Source organism: Dermacentor albipictus, chromosome 1 (genome assembly GCF_038994185.2).
Source record: "Dermacentor albipictus isolate Rhodes 1998 colony chromosome 1, USDA_Dalb.pri_finalv2, whole genome shotgun sequence".
NCBI classification, from domain to species: Eukaryota; Metazoa; Arthropoda; class Arachnida; order Ixodida; family Ixodidae; genus Dermacentor; species Dermacentor albipictus.
The window spans coordinates 89,757,359-89,777,714 of NC_091821.1; the positions used below are offsets into that span (position 1 = coordinate 89,757,359).

General features: G+C 47.2%; 1 protein-coding gene across 1 annotated transcript in view; it reads left to right on the plus strand.

The window, feature by feature from the left end:
* LOC139057269 (phosrestin-2-like) overlaps positions 1-20,356 on the plus strand; it is a 789,714-nt gene that overhangs the window by 759,290 nt on the left and 10,068 nt on the right. Inside the window, exon 8 of the mRNA XM_070535167.1 lies at positions 14,675-14,871. Coding sequence (XP_070391268.1) covers positions 14,675-14,871 — 197 coding nt within the window. The remainder of the gene's footprint in view (positions 1-14,674; positions 14,872-20,356) is intronic.

Below are 20,356 nucleotides of genomic sequence, written 5' to 3' on the forward strand. Positions count from 1 at the left end.
AGGTCGAACTCTGATAGCGCGTCTCCAGAGTTCGGGCTCTCGGACACGCTCCTGAATGTGAAAGCTATGTTTCAAGCGGAGCCGGTCCAGCAAATGCTGTCCCGACTTTGTCTGAGCTAGACATGTGTATTGGCTGGTAAGGAAGGTGGGCTTCCTCGAGTTCCTGAAAGGTGTTCACTACTCCCAAAGCTAGGAGCCTCGCGTTCGAAGTTTCGAAGTTGCGACAGGGAGGTCAAGGGCCCTCTTCATTACTTTGTGGAGGGGTTTCGCTTCATGTTTCCGCAAATGGAGATATAGAATTCTGCTGGTTACGAAAGCATGAGCTAGCCGCACAGTGTCCCTGCTTCGTAATCCCCCTCTCTTGCTGGAGACGCGCCGGACCATTCGGCCCACTTGGTCCCCAACCTTGCGGAGCTTTTCTAGTGTTGTGTCACGCCACGCCGGCTCCGCTGATCGGCGCGGCATTTATTCATTTTTTTTTTCGCTTCTACGTTGCTGAACCACCCGCGGCCTTGGCACGGAATCGTTTTATTATTTAGTAAAAATGATTGCGAACGATCTTTACAAGCCTCCACCGAATCTGTGCCACGTGCAATTTCATAAAGTAAACGCAAGACGTCTTCTGAAATCATGAAATGTTTATTTTGCTCTACATAAATGCTCGTTCGGGGCTTTTTGTGCATTCATCCAAAGTTCTGGCACCAGGAAAACAGCAGTAGTTGCCGTACGAAGCTCCACCGCACGCCATCAGCTGAAAAAAGTAAATTACAAGCACATATCATTTTGGTATATAGACCTAACAGGAATACTGCGTGTAGAGGCGAAACGTTCGTAAGTGGTGTATGGGCGGCTTCACAAATAAATTTACTTTTACATACATTTCCTGGCAGACAGACTCCTCCCAAACAATGCCATAAAATATGAAGAAAACGTCTGATTTTCAAGCATCCCTCCCTTCCCGGGCATCATTTCCTGCACTTTAAGAGCACAAATACACGGGTGACTGCGAGTTTCCGAAACAACTTGGCCCCAGTAGGCGTGATGGTACGCCAAGTACACAGATGTGGCCACAACACAGGCTCCCAGCCAGACCATGTTACACGCTCGCAGAATGCCTGCTAGTCGCACTCAAGACAAATTCATGGGTGCAAAGCCTGTTTTCAGTCTCTCAGAAGACAGAATTTTCAAGTTCTTGGTTTTTGAGCTCCTCGGCATTATCTTTTGCGCGTCTTGCTGGCGCAAGCAACAAACTCCCGTGTTATCACTCTTGGCAATCACTCGTCGCGTTTCCGACAAGCATGAGTACCGATAGAAGGCAAATGTTGTCGCAGGGTCATAAAAAGCGTTACAAACTTGTCCCACTAAAATTCAGTTAGGCGAAACTAACTGCATGTCACCACCGCCGGCTTGCTTTCTTGCGAATTGTTTCAACCCCAGGCACGGCTAGCATTCCTCAAAAGTATCGCAAAAGGTTACGAAATTAATTACAATAACTTTGGGGATCAGAGAATGCGTCACGAACTTGTCAGTAAGATTCAGTACACGCGAAACTGCGGCACATAGCCGTGCTGCTTTTCGTTAACTGCGGCACAACGCCAGGCGCGGCGCGCGTACATCTGAAGTATCCTAAAAATTTGCGAAATAGAATAATGCTGGGGATCAGGGAAAGCGTCACGAACTTGTTCCAGTAAGATTCAGTACACGCGAAACCGTCACCACGGTCGAGCTGCGTTTCGCTAACAGCGTCACATATATCCGGGTGCGGCAAGCGTGCCCGAAAACTACCTAAATAAGTTACGATGATGTTGGGGCTCATAGAAAGCTTCGCAAACATCTCCCAGTACGACACATTAACTCAAATTAACTGTGCCAGAACGGCCGAGCTGTTTTTCGCTAACTATGTCACTAGTCTCGGTTTTGTGCCGTAAGCCTAAATTTGCTTGCAATGCGTCGCAGACTGTCAAACGAAATTTCTCACCTTGCCGTAGTCCAATAGTGCAGTGCTGCCGTGTCGAAATGCAGAAGGAACGCAAGAAAGCGCCGGGAGCTCAACAAACAGGCTACATCCAAAATAGACGGGTCGCCGAACAAGTGAATTTCACTTGCGCAGCAGGCCTCGCTCGCTTCGGTGGCACTTCTGGCGCATGACCCATCATACGGCGCGTCTGGCGTGCCGCTAGCTTGTTACCAGGTAACGCAAAATCTAATAAGTCGGGAAGTAAAAGCTCATTTATACGCAAAACTTTTTAGTTTTAGGGGGAAAGAATAAAAGACAAATAAAACGTTGTCTGTAAGTTCATTTCATTGTTTTTTTCCGATGGTCGCGTCAACTAGCGGATGGGATTAACAGTAGGCGTAACGTGTTTCATGTTACCAGTTTTCGCCTAGTATGCCCTCTTGTTGAATTTCTTTCTATATGCTTGCACTTTATACGGAACATGAGGGCGAGGGTGACAGCAGGAATGCGCCTGGAGTGTTCGTATACTTGGGGCCCTATAACGTAAAACTATTCCAATATGTTTCTATTCCAATTTCCTGACGTCAAATTTGCGTAACCACCGACGCAAGCACCGGGCGGTCACCCATAGGGTTGTCTGAACAGACCAATCAAACGCTCTCCTCGTTCATAGGAGGTCCCTTTTGTTTGCTTGAAAAACGAATAACATTCCCTACACTGAGCGGCTTGTTGTATCTAATTGGCTGACAAGAGGCGAGGAGAACGCTCAAGTGGAGAGGGATTCACTAGGGCAGAGCCAGTGCACTGAAAACCGATAACCGGATGAAGAGGGTGGTGCCGGCGTCTGCGACTGGCCGGCTTTCCCTTACTTAGCTTGTGGTGGCTGGTCGAAAATCGCGGCGGCATGCAACGGAAGCTTAAGAATGACGCTAAAATTGACCCTCAGCAAAGAAGAGTTGGCAGAATGAGGTAGTAAACGTGTCGAAAGTGCTTAAAAACGTTACACGGTCACGCAAGAAGTTTTTTTATACGCAAATACACCCATGCGCTCCGGCAGGTGCGAGTAGCCAGCGTCTCAGCGATCGGCGGCAGCTGTCTTTTATTCCTTTCGGAACGGGGCAGCCTGCGGCTATTCCGAAAAAAATTCAGTTTTGTTCGGCATATTAATGCATCTTTATCGCGTACACGTCACTTTGACGCGATGAGTTCGTGCGGTTTTGTGACGTCGCGTGACAGGCAGGTGAAGTGGGTGCAGCCCGAAAACTTTTCACCAATAGCCGAGGGCTAATGGCGAAAAGGGGTCGAATCAGAAATAACTGTTTTTCTTTTTTCTGTCAAATCATGCATAATCAGTGTGCACACATCATATCAGATGGGGAGGTATTGCGGTTTTTGTAACGTCGCGTGACAGACAGGTGAAATGGGGGGTGGTCGAAAAAAGTTTTTGACCAATCGCGGAGGGCTGATAGCAGAATTGGAATAGAAAAGTTTGGAATAGTTTTACGTTATAGCGCCCTTGCTATTGTAATATTAAGAGTATTCGGCAACTGAAGCGCCCCGTGGCCCATTACTTTCCGCAAAAGAAGAAGTAACAAAATCGAACTTTCACCATGCGACTATTCGTTTCGATGCAACAATGTCTTTCTGTTGTGTGTGTGAGGCAGGGGTACCGAAAAGAAGAAAAAAACTCAGAGGAAAGGATGTTGCCCACAATTGACTGCCTACTTTGGGTACCTAATATGGCTACCGAAGGAATATTGAAGAAAGCCTGAGACGCTTGGTCCACAGATAATCATACGCATACTGCTCGGTATCCTACACCAGCGAGACAAAAGACTTTCCGGAGAGATTGCAATAACATCGAAGTGAAGGTTATGCCCTCAAGCGAACGCGTTGCAATCCTTCGAGTCTCCACTGTGATGGCGGCGAGCGACCGTTGTTTCTTATTCTTGTCTGCTGGCCAGAAAGCGTCCAAAACTCTGCCAGGCGAAAAAGCCACTCGGCCAGAGAAAAATTAACACAACAAAAACAACACGACAAAAACGCATGCGAGAAAAGCGCAAGCTGACTATGGGAGCTCCCAGGTAGCAAGAACAAGAAAATGGGCCTGACGGGCTGCCTATAGGCGGCGCTGCGGAAACGCCGGTCAACAGCGCCCTCCATGCCGCGCTTATAGGTTTCAAATAGTACAAAAAGCAATGCTCTGCTGATGAATGCATGGCGCCACGATATATCTGCTCGTCTCAGCTGCGCTGGGGTGGGAATTTTGGAGAATTTCGTGCATGGGAGCCATTGTGGAACGCCTTCCGTCGCCAAGAAAGCAAAGCACTGTGCCGAATGCGCACACTACGCACGAGAAGTCGCAGATGCCGTTATGGTGTGCGGCCGCTTTCAGTGCCTGTGCTGCTCAGATATGCATGATGCCAAGCTGCAACGGCAGACTGCTGCAGTATGTGTCTATTCGCTTAAGCACGTGCACCAACTCAAAACCGCCGCCCAATAACACTGAATTAGTGAACTAAGGAAACTAATAATACGCTACTGGCGTTTTCACTGGGACTCAGCTTGACCGGCTCTGGTATAGATGCCGCAGAAGCGCATTTCAAGACATGGCAATCAGTAGATACTGTGACTGAGTGTCTGTATCCTAAGCACTGGCTGACGCGCAGTGGGTCTTCTTTTTTCGGAAGAAAAACGGTGCCGCCGCATCAACAGTTTCGTTTGCTGTCATTAATTTGTTTATAGCAACATATAATGTGACAAAGGTGGTTTAAACACCACTTTTTATGTACAGTTCCCTACCTTATTGCGCAAGTGATTTTGCCATGTCAGTCGATCCAATTATCTTTCGCTTCATATCATATTGACCGCAAATAAAGACGGGGACAGAGAGAGAGAACACATAAACAGCACGTATGTGTTCTCTCCCTCTGTCCGCGTCTTTATTTGCGGTCAATATGATATCCGGTAAACACCAACTAGGCCAAAATGAAGTTCTGTATCTTTCGCTTGTTCTTTCAGCAACGCCTTCTGAAACAGTTTCAACGGCTCTAAATTTCTGTGCGTGACAGTTTTCTAATAAAAAGAAATCATCCACATACACCTATAGAGAACTGCATTTTTCATGGCTAAGCACTCTCGACGATATGATCCACAGGCTACTCACAGCGAACGCAGGTGCTTTTTCCGATAGCTGAACACCAAAATAAAACAGGAAATTAACCTTGAGCACACACAGAAATCAAGCGAGACCTGCTGTATACAGCCCGCTCACACCGTAACCTAATGCGGGGAGCTGCGACTTGTATACTACCCAGCCAATTTTATCTCCCTAATGCCAACCTCCAACCTAAAGCCAACCTCCCTAATGAAATGATCTCAATGAAATGGCCCTCAGTCCCCAGTGGCTGCGGAGCACCTGACCAAGGCGGTGGTCAGACTTGCAACGCAGCATAGGGTGCTAAGAATATCTGGGTCCGGACAGGCCGCCAATGGAAACTGACCCTTGCAACGTTTAACACCCGAACTCTCTCGAGTGAGGCAAGCTTAGCAGGACTCTTCGAAGAACTATCAGACATTGGTTGGGATATTATCGGCCTTAGTGAGATTAGAAGACCTGGTGAGGCTTACACAGGGCTGAATAACGGCCATGTCCTCTGCTATAGAGGTCCCCCGGATAAGAAGTAATACGGGGTAGAGAGAGAGAGAGAGAAGGGAAGACGGAAAGGCAGGGAGGTTAACCAGACTGAGTCCAGTTATCTACCCTACACGTGGGGAGGGGAATGGGGAGTGAAAGAGGAAGGATTCCTAATCCATAAAGACATAGCGGGCAACATTGACGAATTCTACAGCATCAACGAGAGGGTAGCAGTAGTCGTAATCAAACTCAATAAAATATATAGATTAAATATAGTACAAACCTACGCTCCAACGTCCAGTCACGACAAAGAGGAAGTAGATCAGTTTTATAAAGATGTTGAATTATCGATGAAAAAAGTGCAAACGCGGTATACAGTAGTAGTGGGGGACTTCAATGCAGAAGTGGGGAAAAAGCAGGCGGGTGAAGAGGCAATTGGCAACTACGGTGTCGACTCCAGAAACGCTAGAGGTGAGATGCTAGTAGAATTCGCAGAAAGGAATAAGCTGAGAATAATGAACACTTCTTTCAGGAAACGTAGCAACAGAAAATGGACGTGGAAAAGCCCTAATGATGAAACAAGAAATGAAATTCATTTCATACTTTCTGCCGATCTCAGCATAATGCAGGATGTTCAAGTAATAGGTAGGGTAAAATGTAGTGCTCATAGGTTAGTGAGGGCCAGGATCCACCCCAATTTAAACAGAGAAAGAGTAAAATTGGTCAAGAAAGAGCAGGTCAACTTAGAGGCAGTAAGGGTAAAAGCAGACAAATTTAGGCTGGTACTCGCAAACAAATATGCAGCCTTAGAACAGAGACATGATGGTGATGACATAGAGGTAATGAATGAAACCGTAACGACGCTGGCTTCAGAGGCAGCAATTGAAGTGGGAGGCAAAGCACCAAGGCAACCAATAGGCAAGGAGGAGGAGACAAAGGGGAGAAAAGACAGGGAGGTTAGCCAGTGTAAGTACCGGTTGGCTACCCTGTGCTGGGAAAAGGGATAAAGGGAATAAAAGGAGAAAGAAGCAGAAGAGTGAAATAAATGAAAACCAGAAAATTCGCACAGTAACGCGATACTACGCGCTACAACATTCAAAAGCGGTCGCACAATTCGCATGTCCTTAAAAACTTCAGCAAAGCCCTTAAGGCCTTGAGTGCCGAAGCCCGTCTGGACCTGTGTCCTAAAGCTTTTTCTTCTGTAAAGGGGCGATTGTCCAGTTTTTCAAACGTGGTCACTAGGCAAGCTCTCCCAAGTAACAAAGGACCTAATAAAGAAACGACAAAGAATCAAAGTATCCAACTTAAGAGATAAGATAGAATTCGCGGAACTGTCAAAACTGATCAACAAGGCGAAAATAAGTTATATTTGAAACTATAACGTGAGAAAGACTGAACAAGCCGTAAAAAATGGACGGAGCCTGAAATCAGTGAGAAGGAAACTTGGCATAGGACAAACCAAGATGCATGCACTTAAAGATAAGCAGGATATTATCATCAGCAATCTCGAAGATATAGTAAATGCAGCGGAAGAATTCTATACTGACCTTTACAGTACCCAGACGACTCAGGAGCGCTCTTTCAAAACAATAATGAACAGTATACAGAAACTCCTCCTATTATAGATATGAGGTCAGAAAGGCCTTGCAAGGCATAAAACGGGGAAAAGCGGCAGGAAGGATGGAATAACAGTTGATTTAATCAAAGATGGAGGAGACATAATGTTTGGAAACTGGCGGCTCTATATACGAAGTCTCTATCGACTGCAAGGGTTCCAGAAAACTGGAAAAATGCAACCATTATACTAATCCACAAAAAAGGAGACGTTAAAGAACTGAAAAATTATAGGCCCATTAGCTTACTCCCAGTATTGTATAAAATATTCACCAAAATAATCTCCAATAGAATAAGGCCAATACTGGACTTTAGTCAACCAAGGGAACAGGCTGGCTTCAGGAAGGAATACTCTACAATAGATCACATCCATGTCATTAATCAGATAATCGAGAAATCCACAGAGTACAATAACCCGCTCTATATGGCTTTCATAGATTACGAAAAGGCATTTGATTCAGTAGAGATACCAGCAGTCATAGAGGTATTACGCAATCAAGGAGTACAGACCGCTTACGTAAATGCCCTAGAAAATATCTACAGAGATTCCACAGCCACCTTAATTCTACACAAGAAAAGTAGAAAGATACCTATAAAGAAAGGGGTCAGACAAGGAGACACAATCTCTCCAATGCTCTTCACTCCGTGCTTAGAAAAAGTATTCAAGCTATTAAACTGGGAAGGCTTAGGAGTAAAGATCCACGGTGAATACCTCAATAACCTTCGGTTTGCCGATGACATTGTCTATTCAGCAACAATGCAGACGAGTTACAAGAAATGATTCAGGACCTTAATAGGGAGAGTGTAAGAGTGGGACTGAAGATTATTATGCAGAAGACAAAGATAATGATAAATAACCTGGCAAGGGAACAAGAGCTCAAGATCGCAAGTCGGCCTCTAGGGTCTGTGGAGGAGTACGTTTACCTAGGTCAACTAATCACAGGGAACCCGGACCATGAGAAGAAAATTCACAGAAGGATAAAAATGGGTTGGATCGCGTACGGCAGACATCGTAAGCTCCTGAATGGGAGCTTGCCGTTATCATTGAAAAGGAAAATATATAATCAGTGCATTTTACCGGTGCTGACATACGGCGCAGAGACTTGGCCGCTGGCAAAGAAGCTCGAGAACAAGTTAAGGACCGCGCAAAGAGCGATGAAACGAAGAATGCTATAGGGTAACAGAATGGGTACCAAGAGAAGGGAAGCGCAGTAGAGGACGGCAGAAGACTAGATGGAGTGACGAAATTAGGAAATTTGCGGGTGCTATTTGGAATCGGTTGGCGCAGGCCGTCGTCGCACCGTATGTTGAACCTTCCAGCGCGTCAGACTCACGACCCTCATGACAATTCACCACGCATCAATAACGGCGGTGACGATGATTGGGCACAGCGCGCTGCTCAGCGCAGTCTGGCGAATACTCGCCGGGTCCGGTCGCCTTCAGCACGCTTTGTCGGACAAAAAGCGCCCTCACTCCATGACCTGTGCTGCGTTAGGTAGCGCACAACGCCCTACGCATGTGTCGAACACTTTTCAACAAAACAAAGCGAAAAACTAGCGAGACTCGTTTTATTCTGTGGGACGGCGTATTTTCCATACCCCAGCCAACTTCGTTGGCCGCCGCCAGGTCGCGGCACGGTGCGTTCAAAACTTCAGAGCGTCAGCTCCATTGGAGAGCCTTGTCTTCTCGAATAAAAGTCAAAGTAGAAAAAATAAGAACGTGGTTACCTTTGCTGACTTTAGTGTCTTGACATGGATGCTTTGGCGCAGGTGAAAAAAATGATGTTATTCTTTTCTGTGACATGACTGCACAAATGAATCACCACAACGCTTCGTCTGGTCGGACCTCGGTGTGTGCTTTGTCAATTTGTCTGAGGGTGTGTTGATTTGGCTTGTCTCGTTGTATAATACACCTTTGGTGTCAAATGTTTATAAGAACATTAAACCCACAAAGTTCCAGAATTCAAAATCTAAAGCACGACTTTAGAAATGTCAATGCAGCTTTCGCATCGAAAGTTCATGAAAACTTTATACCCATAAAGTTTCGAAATTGAAATCTGTGCGCTCCGTAGATTTCGCGGCCTCCGCGAGACGCCGCGACGAGCTTGCTCGCCATCATAACTCCCTTGCGTTGTGTGACACCCGGTGCATAGGCATTGCCGTGAAATCCAGCCCGAGTTCGCAATGTTCTTGACGAAATGTCTTTTCGAGTGCGAAAAAAGACATTCTAGACAAAATCCAGAATGATTTCTGGGGCCGAGGGTTGTTTTGGTCGGCGGTGCATGACAGCACGAAACAATTTTTTTTTTTTTTGGGGGGGGGGAGGTCTGCAGCCTCATAAACCCCCACCCCTGGCTACGCCCCTGATGGCCGCTGTATTACGAAAGAAAATTTAGTCTCCGCTGTTGTTATGTTGAGTTTCCCAACGTGCAGCCGAAAGTGCCCACTTTCGTGCGTGTGGGTGTGTGTAGGGCGGGAGTGGGGGGTGGGGGGGGGGGGGGCAAGTGGCATACTTTGCGCCTCCCCCCTCCCCGTCTGGTAGATACGCCTATGCCCAGTGGAATAGCGCGAAGTCAACAGTGATTGTGGCGAAGGACTGGTGAGCAAAAGCATAATCTCTGTAAATGAGGATTCGCACCCCGGTGACCAAGTCAAAGGCGCACCTTTGTACAGCGGGAAATTGAGCAGTCAGACCATACCGGTAATGTTGGGCATGAAACAACGGAAGTATATGCCTAAGAAGCTACTACGCTCGCATTCCGGTCGGTGTGCGAGCCTAGAAGCGTGGTCCCACAGCGCGCTGTCTTCAAGGTCCCGAGAGTTCATCAGCACAAAAGCATGCCCTCCGAGAAAGGCGGCGCTTCTGTAAACAAAAATTTTGCGCCAGCTTGCTTGCATCCAGGTACGTTGTGCCTGGACGATTCGGAATTAAAACGATGGCGCGGCTTAAATTGTCCCTTTCCGCTGAGTTGTGCTCAGCTCGTCTGCGCTTCCGTTACTGCGAGTGCACTCAAGGCAAGCGACAGTTCATGCGTTTATATATGCCTTCCCCTCGACAATGGACAGGCTTGCCGTTGCGGCAAACGCGGGAAACTTCGACTTCTTGGTCGCTTGTTCGAATGACGACCACAACGCGCCGCTCTCCTCATATCGGAGCTACGAGGTCCTTTTGCTTCGCGTGGGCTCTTCGCAGCATCTCCAGTCACGCGAAATGAAAAGGCAGTGCGGAAGCGATATTTCACTTGCCCCGACAGTGTATACATGCCCCTCCTTCATAGGTAAATCGTTACTCCCTAACGAGGCCTGCTATAGTTGGCCGGCAAAGGGCTCGCATGCAAAGGCACTATGGCCTTTGCCAGAGTGGCACTATAGAAACGCCCGCAAGGCCGCAGACGCGGGATAAGGCTAACATTGCAGCTTTAAGCACAGACAGGCGAAGGTCGTACCGACTTCGTTTTTCGCATAGGCATCACGTCTAGCATTCCGAAATCGCTAATATTTTACGAGTGGGATGAAGGATGCGACTGGTGCTGTGCGCCTTGGACAAATGAGCTGCACTTCCTACTGGTGACTGTGTTAGCGCATTAGGAAAAATAAAACCCCACAGATGCACCACGGCAGATGTTGAGGAGAATAAAAATTTTACGACCCTCATATGCAGTCATGCATGGTTACGGTCATATGCATGTTGTCATATCAGAGTTGTGGTGCAGAGTAGAGGTAGAACACCGATGGGGCGCATATTCTGCTAGTGATAATAGCAAATATGAGGAAGAATTTCTAGCACACAAGGAAATAGTAGGAAACATCGATTAACTCTACGACATTAAGGAAAGTAACAGACACTGCAACAAAGCTAATTAAGAAGTATAAATTAATAGTAGTGCAGGTTTATGCATCTGCGTGCAGTTATGATGAAGTATACAAAGGCCGTGAAGACGTCGAATTCGCAAACTTAAACAAGATCCGAACTCGGTGGGCTATGGGCGAATTCAGTGCGAAAGCTGGAAAAGGGCGCGGGCTGAAAAACAGGCAGCTAGGGACTATGTCACCGACTCTCCAATTATTAGATATATGTTAGTATTGTTCGCGGAAAGACATTGATGACAAATGATGAATACCTTCTTCTGAAAATGCAGTAATCGAAAATGGACACGGAAAGGCCTGAACGAGAAAACATAAATTGAAATAGAGTGCCTATGGAGGCCGCCCTGCGAGACTCCTTCGTGACGCAATTTTTGGGGTGTTCATGTCATATTCAGGAAATAGACAACATTTTTTCATGCGTTCGAATGGTCGTACGTTGCTATACATTCAACGTTTTTTGTGAGAGCTCCTGCTTCCGCCCTTGTAGTGTAAAGAATACAGCTGAACGGTACTGCACAAGCATCGTTATTTTGCGTTAGTGGCATGCAGAGATGTGCGACCACCTTTACCAGGTGATGTAGTGAATGGTAGTGGGAACTACAGAAAATAATCGGCAAGTGTGCCACGTCAATTTTATTGCGTGTGTTTTGTTTTTCACCAGTTAGAGCATGTGCACCACCAGTGTTCCTTCTCCACATGAGGCCAGTATGTGCTTCGTGCAAGTGGTTTTGCGCACGCGTTTCTGGCATTCATGAAAAAGAAAATTATTTTATCCTAATCTGGTTCGCGTTCCCGCTCACCTTGTGCGTGGCAAAAGTAACTGTCATGACGCGTCAAAGGCGACCACTAAGAATCTAAGAGGAGAGCAGCGGCACAGAGCGCCGGAAGAATGTGGGACGAAGAAGCAAAAGTCTTATGGGCACCAGTTTCACCCGCTGCGGAGAAGCATCTAAACCAGTGGCCAGAAACGTAAGATGAAACGGAAATCGACCACTCGAAGCGAACTGCATGCATGGTACACTCAGCCCAAAGGGTACAATGATTTCAAAGGTGGTAACTACCCCTTCCATGCGTCGCCGGAGATGTGAGTGTGGCCTCTGAGAGCCAATTAAGTTGCCAACAATGTGACTGTAATCTCTCATTCTTCGTCTAGAATCACATCTGACAATGTCATCACTGATTTTTTTTTTCGCGTTGCTCAGGTCGCGAGCCATGAGCGAACAGAACGTGACTTCGCGTCATCGGCCATGCTGGACACTGCAGGCTCTGCTCCGCTTGCCTTTCGCGTTCCTAATCAATGCAGAACGACAGCACGCCGCTCATTCCCAGAAATGTTATTGCCTATTTGTTGTTTCCGATAGCGCAACAGCTTTCTTTTTTCGCTTCCGATACCATATAGTCTATGTATAGACAGAAAGATCATAGCAAACCACGGTGTCGCTGTCGTCCCTGCGCAGTATATGAGATTAAAAGTGAGGCTTAGCGCGGGAAACGCGGTGTAACCGAACAGTAGTTGTTCAGCTATCCTTCTCTGTCTGACCCTGGGGTCTTCTCTGCACGCCTTTGCGCGCAGCAGTTGCCGCAAAACGCTTCGGCGTTTTTGCACAACGGTACGCGATCTCACATACCGTGCGCGATTATTTATTGCAGGGCCCACAGTTACGAACAACCAGCGTCATTCAGCGCCCTGAAAGGAAGAGGTAACCCGCACGGAAATGTGTCCGATCTGATTTTACCCCCTTCACCAAAGAGTAGAGTCGGTTTGCGACGCGTCTGATGCTTCAACGTTCTAACAGCGCTTGTTTCATGTCCCAACGCAGCTTCGCGCTTTAGCATTGTGCTGCTGAGTACAAGGGCGCCGATTCGATCCCGGCAGCAGTGGCAGCATTGCGAAGGTGGCGAAATGCAAAAAAAAAAATGGTTGTATACAAAAATTTGGGGGCCCATTATAGAACCCTAGGTGGTCATCCCCACTACGGCGTGCTTCATAATCGAATTTTGATTTTTGCACGTGCCCAGAATTCAATTCATCTTATTTCCACCACTGACGCTCTGGCCGTGTTAAAACGTTTTGTTCAGCAAGAAGATATTGAATAGCATCTTTGCTCATTTCTGTGAACTATTCTTTTCCTGCGTTTTGAAGTGCCCCTTTAATAGGCCAGTTGTGTATTCACACACCATCAAGTCAGGTCAGTTTCTTTACTTCCTTTTTATGCGAAGCATATTACGAGGGCTCAACCCAGCTCCTCAGGCGCGGCGGTGACCATGAAATCACGTGACACCGTGACGTCACGACAGAGGAGAAGTGGCTTTGGCTCAACTCTTGCAAGACGGGCTGGGTGGGAATCGAACCAGGGTCTCCGGAGTGTGGGACGGAGACGCTACCACTGAGCCACGAGTACAACGCTTCAAAGCGGTACAAAAGCGCCTCTAGTGAATGCGGTGTTGCCTTAGAAACGCGCTGTTTCTAAGGCGTGCGTCTCTTGCTCAGGCGCACATTTCGTTGCCGCGCCGAACGCTGCTTTGCTCGACGCTCACCGCGTCCAATGCGGGGCGCGTAGTCGCTGCCCTGTAGCCCATTGTCTTACACCCCTTGGCGGGTCGACGGGAACGCTGTCGCGTTCCACTCTTGAAGGCGAAGAAGTAATGCATGAGTTGTTTCTTCGTCTAGCCGAACCAAATATAGCCAAGCAACAGCAGTTCACCAGGCTAAACAGTGGTTCAACAACTAAAATAAAGGCTAGTATGCTTCGCATCCTGGGCTTAACCTTACCTAAGCCACAGCCATTTTTTTTCTCCATAAGTAGCGAGTGCTTAAGTCATACTTAAAGGTTATTCGTATCCAAAGCCAAGGACACCTAGGCTGACTCGTTCGGGTCAGTGAGAGAGCCCAAATTTAAGAGGGAACTTCACATATTTATGTTACCCGCAAACAGCCTGCCGAGTTACGAATCAACTGATCTCATATTTCAGGCATCCTCAAACAAACAGGCTTACTTATATTTATGCCCTCGCAAAATATGCGTATGCCCGTATTTCAGGCATAAAGTAATCCAAATCAGCATATCGCGGCGTTCCAGCTACAGTATCCCTATCGTATTACTATATATTCGTTATCGCCGCGTGAAGGTATTTAAGATTAATAGAATGCTAGTGATTCAAAACAGTGCATTCAGTAGCTATCGATCATTCGATCGCTTTTAACAAAAGTTGATAAATCGACACCGGTACGTATACAGTATTCCATTTTGCATTCTTTTTTGATTTCATACTCAGAGATTGGTTCCTATTGCCACATATATCCCCACCAATATGTAAAACACAGCGCTAATATTTTAAACACAGTATACCAAACTCATCTAAGCAAATGCCAATATTTGCCTATCGCTGACTGCCGCGCTTAACCAACGGCCATAATAAGACTGAGTTTACAAAAATTTCGTTCTGTGAAATCTGCCGAACGAAGCTCCATAACATCAGAGGGAAATAAAGCGCCTTTCGCATTGCACGCAGTGCCCGAGTGCCTGCTTACCCTCTAGACAGGGGCAAGCTCGCTGCCGCTCTGAAGTGGTCGTCCTTTCTTGTCGTCGGTGTGCGCAGGCGAACGGTCGGACGAGAAGCCGCACAAGCGCAACACCGTGCGCATGGCCCTCCGCTGCGTGCAGTACGCGGACGCGGCGGCCGACGCGCTGGCTGTGCGGCCGCCCTCAGCCAGCGTACGCAAAACGTTCGTATTCTGTCCCGGCCGGTTGGACCTGCAGGCGTCGCTGGACAGGGAGACGTACCACCAGGGAGACGTGAGTGCACCCCAAGCGTCTCTCGACCGAGGGCGCTTGCCTCCGGCGGTGACGTCACACATGGGACTTTGTTTCTGACAGCCATTGTGAAGGTTCTTTCTGATAACAGCTTCCGTACACCAGTTCTGTACACCAGTGCTCTCTGGTATTTAGCTTATGTAAATTGCACAGCGCATAAAGATGCTGCTTTTCAAATGCCGCTACAGTCTAATTTTCTAATACTGCTACAGGGGACCAAACCCCAAAGGTTTGCATTATGCGAAAGTTGTGGGTTTGGTCCCTACCGATGACAAGTGATCTTTTCGTCTACTTTCAATTCCCCCCCCCCTTTTCCCCCCTTCATTATTTTCTACATTTCAATTTCAACCACGGGCGCTATAACGTAAAACTATTCCAATTCTGCAATCAGCCCTCCGCGATTGGTCAAAAACTTTTTTTGGACCACCCCCACTTCGCCTCTCTGTCATGCGACGTCAGGAAAACCGCGATAGCTACCCATCTGATATGACGTACACACACTGATTATGCATGATTTTAGCGAACAAAAGAAAAACAGTCATTTCTGATTCGACGCCTTTTCCCCATTAGCCCTCGGCTATTGGTCAAAAGTTTTCAGGCTGCACCCACTTCACCTGCCTGTCACGCGACGTAACAAAACCGCAAAAACTCGCCGCGGCAAAGTGACGTGTACGCGCTAAAATTCATTAATATGCCGAACAAAACTTAATTTTCTTCTTAATAGCCGCAGGCTGCCCCGTTCCGAAAGGAATAAAAGATGGCTGCCGCCGATCACTCATGCACTGGCGACTCGCACCTGCCTGAGAGCATGGGTTTATTTGCGTATAATCAAACTTTTTGCGTGGCCGTCTAACGTTATCGAGTACTTTCAGCACGTTTACGACCTCGTTCTGCCAACTCTTCTTTGCTGAGGATCTGTTTTAGCGTTATTCTTAAGCTTCCATTGCATGCCGCCGCGATTTTTGACCAGCCACCTCAAGATAAGTAAAGGAAAGCGGACCAATCGGAGACGTCGCAGCACTACCCTCTTCGTCCGGTTATCGATTTTCAGTGCAGTGACTCGGCCCTGTCGAATGCCTCTCCACTTGAGCGTGCTCCTCGCCTCTTGTCAGCCAATTAGATAAAACAAGTAGCTCAGTGTAGGCAATGTTATTCGTTATTCAAGCAAACCAAAGTAAGCTCCTATGAACGGGGAGAGCGTTTGATTGGTCTGTTAAGACAACCCTGCGGGTGACCGCCCGATGTTTGCGTCGACGGTTACGCAAATTTGACGTCAGGAGATTGGAATAAAAATATATTGGAATAGTTTTACGTTATAGGGCCCCACAACTATTACCCCTATGCTTTCTTAGTCTTCATTGCCTGCTGGCTGCCCTCCGTTTCCCTTCTTCTCGTTCACAAAAACGGTGATTCACTTAAGCAGGATGAAATAGAGGTCATGTGTCCGCGACGGCAACATCATTGTGTGATATAAAAATATTGAACAAGTCCATAACTCTGTTCGTTGCTAAGCATGGCCATAACATACTCCAATACAATTTCAAGCAGATAACGTTTAAAATATGAACGCGAAGCCAGCTGTGCCTTTTTTGTCATCACCGTATATTTGAACAAAATTGCCTTGACGCTCGAATAGCCTTTTGTTTACGACTTGATAAGTCCTAGGATAGTATGGTTTCAGGGAATTGATGAAGTACAACGGCAGTGACTGAGAAATGTGATGATTTTCGTCGTTTTCGCACATATTTAGGTGCAACCAAAGTCTGCCTTTCACGAGAGACTACGTGCGATCAATTTTGCTGGTCTGGTCGTAAATGCAAGGAAGCACGTGCCTTCGGCAAATTCTGAAGCCTATATGCTTCGGAAGCTTACTGTAGTGTGCGTGCCACTGCGTCGAGTAACTTATCTGCCGGAAAAATTCACGGTTTTTATTCATTGATTGCTTCATACTCCCAGCGTCGTAACTAGGACAGCGTAGCTAAAGCTTGCACTCTCATGGCTCCCCTGACAGTGCAAGTTATAAGACAATTTCCCAACGTAGCAAACAACAATGGGCGCTATAACGTAAAACTATTCCAATGTGTTTTTACTCCAATCTCCTAACGTCAAATTTGCGTAACCGCCGACACAAGCATTGGGCGGTAACCCGCAGCGTTGCCTCCACAGCCCAATCAAACGCCCTCTTAGTTTATAGGAGGTCACTTTTCTTTGCTTTCAAAACGAATAACATTGCCTACATTGAGCGGTTTTTCGTTTGTAATTGGCTTGCAGAAGGCGAGGAGCACGCTCAAGTGGAGAGGTTTCGATGAGGCCGATCAAGCGCAACGAAAATAGATAACCGGATGAAGAGGGTGGTGCTGGCGTCTGCGATTGGTCCGCTTCCTTTTACTTATTTTGCAGTGGCTGGTCCAAAAACGCGGCGGCATGCAACGGCAGCTTAAGAATAACGCTAAAACAGATCCTCAGCCAAGAAGAGTTGGCAGAACGAGGTCGTAAACGTGCCGAAAGGGCTCGATAACGTTAGACGGCCACACAAAAAGTTTTATTATACGCAAATAAGCGCATGCTCTCCGGCAGGTGCGAATAGCCAGCGTGTGAGCGATCAGTGGCAGCCATCTTTTATTCCTTCTTTCAAGACGGGACAGCCTGTGGCTATTCAGAAAAAAATATTCAGTTTTGTTCGGCATATTAAGATATCTTTAACGCGTACGCGTCACTTTGACGCGGTGAGTTTTCGTGGTTTTGTGACGTCGCGTGACAGGTAGGTAAAGGGAATGCAGCCCGAAAACTTTTGACCAATAGCCGAGGGCTATTGGTCAAAAGTTTTCGACGCAAAAGTCAAAGTTTCGACGCGAAATTGCGTCGAATGAGAAATAACTATTTTTCTTTTGTTCGGGCCAGTGATGCATAATCAGTGCGTACACGTCGTATCAGATGGGAAGCTACCGCAGTTTTCGTGACGTCGCGTGACAGACAGGCGAAGAGGGGGTGGTCCAAAAATGTTTTTGACCAATTGAGGAGGGCTGATTGCAGAATTGGAATAGAAAAGTTTGGAATTGCTTTAGCTATTAGCGCCCAATGTGAGTGGCCGACAAGTACAGAATGATACGGAAAACCGTATACTTGTACGCAGTGAGAGAGCGCGAAAGCAATAAGCATACTGCCTTTGTTAGATACAGATGGAAAACTGAACAAAGCTAATTGAATAGCATTTATGCACAAGGTTTGTTCTCATATTTCTGATATACTTTTACTTTTTGAATAATTTTATGTGCCTCTTTGAGGTGGGAAAATTACGGTCTCTAGTGTAAGGCTCAGGGTTCATAATGAGCTTTACATTTAAAGAAAAAATCTGAGGGCGAAAGCAATGTAAAAGCAAAAATGTCCATTGGAACGCCGCTGAGTGGTCCTTTGAGTTACGAACTCCGCGACGGCAAGCGAGCGCGCTGAGACGCTTGACCAACGCCTTCTAGATAGCACAAGGCCGGTACACTTCCATGCGTGCCGTGATGCTACCCAGCCCGACTGCCATAGTATCTAATGGGGAGGCTCTCGAATAAGACGTGGTGCTTTTGACATCACCGCTTTCGTCACGCCGGGCTTGGCAGTGGCAATTTCGGTCCAAGTAGCATGATGGGATAAGGCAAGGTGCACAGGCTTGCTATATACGAGGCGCTGGTCTAGCCCAGTGGGTAGGACACTCGGGTTCTGAGCATGGGGCCGTAGGTTCGAAACTCACCACCGCCAACGCCTTTCCCTTCGAATATATTCTGTTATTTGTTATACGCATTAATTTATAGCGATTACTGAGGTGAAGTTAGAACACAGGATAGAGCTTGCGCGGCCAAGGAACGCGCAGAATACACAGGCCCTCGAGCGCGAAAGTGATGTGGCTTCGCGACAATGCCCTCTCCCCTCACGCAACACCTGGCTCTCCAGCGCCGCAGTAGGTGTACCCTTTCGCCCGCTCTGCTCTGTCGAGGCGCGCACGTGATGTGGCGTCTCATCCAATGGGAATTTCGATGCCGTTTCGCTGCTGCAGACACCCGGCTTTTCGCTCAATGAGCCATTTGATGCTTTCGCATAAAAAAAAAGAAATTAATTTCAACTATGTAGAGTTATCAGAACATGGATGATTGGTTTTCTAAAATGCGTATGACCAAAAAAAATACTGCAAGTTACAATAACGCTTAAATAACTGCGTCCGTCCTTGTCCATGTTCATGCAAATGAGGCATAGCCGTCGCTAGAGCACAGGTCAAAAGTGGAGAATGAGACGCTGCCGACGCAGCCAGAGCTAGTGCTCGTTTGTTGTTACACCACGAAAGCTCACCATTTGGGCAGAACTTGTGGTCTTGAGTCTCATCAGAAGAGAATGACTGGAAAAATGAAGCCCCCACAGGCACTATGCCTCATTTAGAATGATTTTTCGCAGACTTCTGCTTGTATAAATGTCTTGATCTTTTACACATGAAAACAGAATGTTGAAGCGTATTTTTTCATTAAATGGCCCCTGAAACGGTTCGGACAAATTTTGTAGACGCGTAGGGTACAGCTAAAGCTAATCATTCGCACTACAATTTGTGTGAAGCGTCTCATTTTAAGAGAGCTACGGATGATTACAAGTTACCTTCTTCCATAGTCATGCATTTCCTCCTCAGCTCGTTCGCCGAGTAATCGGGGCTAAGCTCCGCCTTCACTGGCTCTGCGTCATGATGGCATGTCGTTTCGTTGACTTCCGGTTCTCTAGGAGCGAGCGCACGAAGCCTCTCCAAACTCTCCGCCAACTGTTTGGCAGTCGACCCCTAGCGAGAGCTATTGAATCAGCGTGCGTTGCGAGCATTCTGTCGCAGCGCCAAACGTGTCTGATATTCCGGTAACCACAGGCGAGCTGGGCGTTTCGACGGATGCATGGAGGTATAAACTCAAGCTGATGAAGGAACTTTAGCGCAGACGTACGTGAGCGGCCTGATCGGTCTACACGGTCCAGCCACCTGTTGGCGCAGAGCTTAACCAGCCAAACAAAGCGCTAATATTGATCTAACCAAGTGTAAAACATTTTATACATGTACAAACACAACGTGTTAACGATTACACTCCTGCAAAAAAATTACACCAGCAGCAAAGAAGAATACATTTCATTACTGCTACTGTGTGTCGTTGAGCTCTGTGCAACCGGGTGACTGCATCGTGCAGACCATTGAAATTTGCGCTTCTGCTCATACCATGAAACGGCACGGTCAAACAGCCAGGCCCTGTTCCCTTGCGCTTGCGTTTACCCGAATACCGGACTCGCGAAACGCTATTGTGGTAGTTATCCTCCGATGTAAAGTGACGTCCGCAAACGCGCAAAATTCATGCGCCGATCAAATAGCGACAGTCCGATGTGCTGCAGCTAGTCCACTCGTCTGCTACCTTGCAGAGGGACACGATGTCGCAGCTTGACATATTGCCAGTCGCTACGTTTA